This window comes from Glycine max, chromosome 16 (assembly GCF_000004515.6).
Source record: "Glycine max cultivar Williams 82 chromosome 16, Glycine_max_v4.0, whole genome shotgun sequence".
Taxonomy (NCBI): Eukaryota; Viridiplantae; Streptophyta; class Magnoliopsida; order Fabales; family Fabaceae; genus Glycine; species Glycine max.
In genome coordinates, this window is record NC_038252.2 from 30219725 (window position 1) to 30225157 (window position 5433).

The 5433-nt window shown below is 34.1% G+C and overlaps 1 protein-coding gene across 1 annotated transcript; it reads left to right on the top strand.

Moving 5' to 3' along the window:
• The first annotated feature begins 3437 nt into the window (after positions 1-3437).
• On the top strand, positions 3438-5095 carry LOC100785539 (geranylgeranyl pyrophosphate synthase, chloroplastic). Its single transcript, XM_003547947.5, has one exon. The coding sequence runs from the start codon at positions 3823-3825 to the stop codon at positions 4924-4926; it is 1104 nt and encodes a 367-aa protein (XP_003547995.1). The 5' UTR covers positions 3438-3822; the 3' UTR covers positions 4927-5095.
• Positions 5096-5433: the final 338 nt, after the last annotated feature.

Sequence of the window (5433 nt, forward strand, 5' to 3'; positions counted from 1 at the left end):
GATAAAACTTTATATTCTGCATGTTGTATTTTTAATATGGTACCTTATAAAATTTTTGAAAAAACCCCTTATGAGCTATGGAGAAAAAGAGAACCAAATTTGAAATATCTTAAAGTGTGAGGGTGTCTAGAAAAGGTTAACATCCCTATTAATAAGAAAAGAAAAATTGGACCAAAACTGTTGATTATGTTTTTGTTATATATTCTTTGTATAGTACTACTTATAGATTCTTGATTGTTAATTCAAAAGTATCCAAAATTTCTAATGGTACTATTATGAAATCTAGAGATGTCACTTTCTTTGAAAATATTTTTCCTTTGAAAAATAAATTGTCTAAATATGTTTGTGATACTTTTTGCTCTAATTTATCATCTTGCAGTGATGCTAATACGGACATTGTTTTTGAACCTAAGAGAAGTAAAAGATCTAAAAAGGTTAATGATTTTGGTTTTGAATTTTGCTCATTTCTACTTGAAGATGATCCTAAAACTTATGGTGAGGTCATGAGGTCAATTGATGCATCTTTTTGGAAAGAAACTATTAATGATGAAATGAGTTCTCTTAAAATTAATAAAAATTGTATGTCTGATTCTGATGAAACAAAATCGACAAGTGATTATGTCTTTACTTTAGCTGGTGGTACAGTATCATGGAAATCTGCTAAACAAACTATTATATCACGTTTCACCATGGAAGCAGAAATTATTGTTTTAGATATTGCTACTAGTGAAGCTGAGTTTCTTAAAAATTTGTTATGTGATTTATCATTATTGAATAAGTCTATACCTCCTATTTCAACGCATTGTGATAGTCAAGTTGTTATATCTAAAGTTACTAACAAAAATTTTAAAGAAGACATTTAAGAGTGAGACATAAGTCTATTAGAAATTTAATTTCTCATAGTGTCATTTCTCTTGACTTTGTCAGGTCAAAAAACAATACTGCAGATCCGCTTACAAAAGGATTGACACGCCAACAAGGAGTCGTTGAGGGGAATGAGACTAGAGCCCATTATTTAGTTACAACAATGGACACCGTCTATGTGTGATTAGTGATCCCATGAATGAAATTCAATGGATAACAATGAAATTGCTTGTTGACTAAAGTACACCAAAATAAAATTTTACGGAGTTGTTCTGTTTCTCATTTCTATGACGAGGTGTATTATAAGTTGTGACAATATTAAGGTTGAGGTATTTATATATGTGTATTTTAGTATTAAAAAAATATCTCTTAACGAATCCGATGATAATTATTGTAGGGATGAGATCACAAATCACGAGGATTCACTTAGTGAATGTTGTGGTGGGGCTGTCACTGTGAGATATGAGTTAATCTCTAAGTGACACTCACAAAATAAGATACATGTGCAATGCCTCATTAGAACCTAGATGAACACTAATATTGTAGGGATTGTGTACTAAAGTCTGGTTAAAGAAGGTGTAGTTCAAGACAATTAAGTTACTGTATTTTTCTTGGGTGGAAGTTCATAAACACTAGGTATTAGACTCAAATCTGAAAGGTTCCTTATATCAAAATACAATATCACATACTCTTTCTTTTACGTTTTTATACAAATTATTTTTTTAAAATTTTTAAATTATGTGGGAGAATGTTAGTAAATATTTGTTTTATAATTTAAAATTTATAAAAATATGTTACTCATATTAATTCTATTTTTATAAAATAAACTATTTATTTTAGAATCGGTTACTTAAAATTAGATTTCCTATCTTTTCTAAGATTTAGCTTTTAGTGGATCAATGCAGTTTGTTTGTTTATTACTATTTGTTAAGTTTGTTTTGATATGTACATTGATTTCCCAATGGTTTGAGGATCCTTTCGTTGCATATAATTGAGAACATTTTCTCTTTAAGGATAATGTTTGTGCACTTCAACCCAAATTAATTAAAAATTTCTCCCTTAAATTATTCTTCTTTGTGCTTATTATATGTTATATTGCATTATTGATTTGTTATTGTTATTTTGTTGTTTAGTTTAAGATTTAATATTTTCTTCTTATTTATTTATTTATTTTATTTTAATTTTTTTAACAGACGTTGGTAACAAAAACAAATGAACGAATGATTCTCACTTGAGATGTCACATGCTGCGATGTCATTCGAATTAAAAAAAAAATCACATTACATTAGTAATTTTCAAATAACATAAGTGATAAAATAACTTCATTTTAATAATTTATTGTAAACTTAATCTAATTTCATTAGTAAACCGGGAAATCCTCCCTTTAACGATCAAAAGATCATGTTATAACTAAACTTGGTCTAAACTAAAGTCTAAACAATGCATAACCTAATCAACACATAACCTGGATTGATATTCTTACAAGTTATATTTTTAAAGCTTAAATATGAAATTGGTCCATATAAATTTGTATTTTTTTTCAAAAAAAATTGACACCTTAAGTTGTTTTTTTCATTTTTCATTTTAATATTAAATTATTTTTTAATTTTAATTAAATTTATACATTGTGTCCCATGGTGTATGATTTTTGCTCATGTAACATTATAATGTTGATGTGATTTATGATGATATCATCTTTTGTTAACATAATACATGATAACATAATCATGATATCATCATTATAATTTTTTTATTGATTTTTTGACAAAAGATTAAAAATGAAAAATATAAATTTATAGAATTTGAAAATAAACAAAAAAATTATGATGATCAAGATTTAAAAAAATACAAACTTAAGTGAATTAATTTATATTTAAGTTTTTTTAAAATTAAATCACGAAAATCTCTTTTAAAAATCATATCTAGAACAACACTTCATGCGGTTGAATTGCCAAGGGCAAGGGATCACTTTCTAGATTTTTTTAAAATTAGTTATCACTTTCTACATTACCTCTCAAACAAGGAGCCATCAAGAATGATTTTCTTTTGTATTTAGAACGAGCCATCAAGTTTGATCTTTGATGAAGTAATTAACTCGTATTAAAGTCGGAGTACAGCTGACCCTCAACAACAAGTTGACATCAATCCACAGTCCAGACGGTACAGTTTCAAACGCGAAAAAACGTTTCCATTACAACATTAACCGGTCACAAGAATATGTTAGCCATATTTTTAAATTAGTTTAGGATACAAATCAATAAAATTATCCTACATAATATTTTTTTAATTAATTAATAAAATAAACTATATACTTTATTTTTCTTAAAATTAATTTTGCATCTCAAACATAATTCTTACTGTAAATTAAAATCATATAAAGTTTAAGTTAATAATAACATAATTTGTATTTCTTAATTAAGTAACATAGGATTTAAATTTGACTTTAAATATAAAATAAATCAAGTTAAAAAAATATTTTCGTATAAATCTCATAATTTTTAACAAACAAAAATTAATCATTACTTTGGGACAAAACTAACATTTTGTTGATAAAATAAAAAAAAAAACTTTGGTGGTGAGTTACCAAAAATTAATGTAATTGAATTATCTTATCGTTATCGGACAGTAGTACACGAGCCACTCAAAGGGAATGACACAAAGCAGCACAACATAAAAAGTACAAACGACACCAAATGGGAGAGCAAAGTGCGGGAACGTGATAATCGATGCGTTGTGTTGTGTCCTGTGCTAGTTGAATCTCATCTAACCCCAAATACTAAGATCCTATCCTACTACTCATTTGCTTATCCATCATCAACAACTCTCATTTCTCATCATCACTTCCCACTTACGCTCGGTAATGTCTCATTTCTCACGCATCAACCCCTAATAATAATCCCCCAAACAGAACCTTTCCCACCCAATCCAAACACAGCCCTAAACCCCCCCACCATCATCATGAGTGCCGTGAATTTGAACACATGGCCACGCCCCAGCTTCATTTTGAACCAAACCGCCACAAGAAGATCCAGATCCTCCCCAACCTCTCATTTCTTTCACGGCGTCAATAAGTTACCGTCACCCATTTCCTCCCTCACCGTTGCCAAACGCTCATTTACGCTCTCGGCGGTGCTGACGAAAGAGGACACCGTGGAGACGGAAGAGAAGCCACCGATTTTCGACTTCAAGAACTACATGGTTTCCAAAGCGAGCGCGGTGAACAAGGCCCTCGACGACGCCGTTTCGCTCCGCGAGCCGCAGAAGATCCACGAGGCGATGCGGTACTCGCTCCTCGCCGGCGGCAAGCGCGTGAGGCCGGTTTTGTGCGTGGCGGCCTGCGAGCTCGTCGGCGGCGAGGAGGCCACGGCGATGCCCGCCGCCTGCGCCATCGAGATGATCCACACCATGTCGCTCATCCACGATGACCTCCCCTGCATGGACAACGACGACCTCCGCCGCGGTAAGCCCACCAACCACAAGGTCTTCGGCGAGGACGTCGCCGTCCTCGCCGGCGACGCGCTCCTCGCCTTCGCCTTCGAGCACATCGCCGCCTCCACCCGGGGCGCCTCCCCGGGGCGGATCGTCCGCGCGATCGGCGAGCTTGCGCGGTCGATCGGCTCCGAGGGACTTGTCGCCGGCCAGGTCGTCGACATCAACTCCGAGGGCCTGGCCGACGTGGACCTCGAGCGCCTCGAGTTCATCCACGTCCACAAGACTGCCGCGCTCCTCGAGGGTGCGGTGGTGCTCGGCGCCATCCTCGGCGGCGGCACCGACGACGAGGTCGAGAAATTGAGAAAATTCGCTCGCTACATTGGTCTGCTCTTTCAGGTTGTTGATGACATTCTCGATGTTACCAAGTCATCTCAGGAATTGGGGAAAACCGCAGGAAAAGACCTTGTGGCAGATAAGGTTACTTACCCCAAACTTTTGGGTATTGAGAAATCTAAGGTGTTTGCTGCGAAGTTGAACAAAGATGCTCAGGATCAGCTTGTTGGGTTTGACCCTGTTAAGGCTGCTCCTTTGATTGCTTTAGCCAATTACATTGCTTATAGGCAGAACTAGATTGTTTGTTTAGGAAAGTTTAGATTTATGAAATCATATTGGATTAACATTTACTTATTGGCTATTGCAATGCAACTAGGGATTATAAAATAATAATACCCCCTTGCCCTTCTTCTATGTGCCTTAGTCGTCAATTTTGTATGATGAATGAATATAAATATTTTTATAATACCTTAAATTGTAATTATATATTATATATTTATATTGTATACTTCTACCTATATTAAGTTGAGTAAAATGGCAGGAGTATTTAAGTTCATTGTCTTATCTTATATAATAATAAATTTATCATTGGTTGACTGCTTTTTGTGTTCTGTTTACTTTGAGGGGATTTAAACTGAGTTAATGGATTGAGGTCTCAAGAGGCATTGGGGAAAAGGCCTAATATATGTTGAAGAAATTGAACTCTATTAACTTTGGATGCAGTTTTTTTTTTTTTACTGTTTGCAAAGAATTCTGGATGTTGAAGAGTTTCATTAGTTTGTCTCAGGGTTATAAACTGGTGAG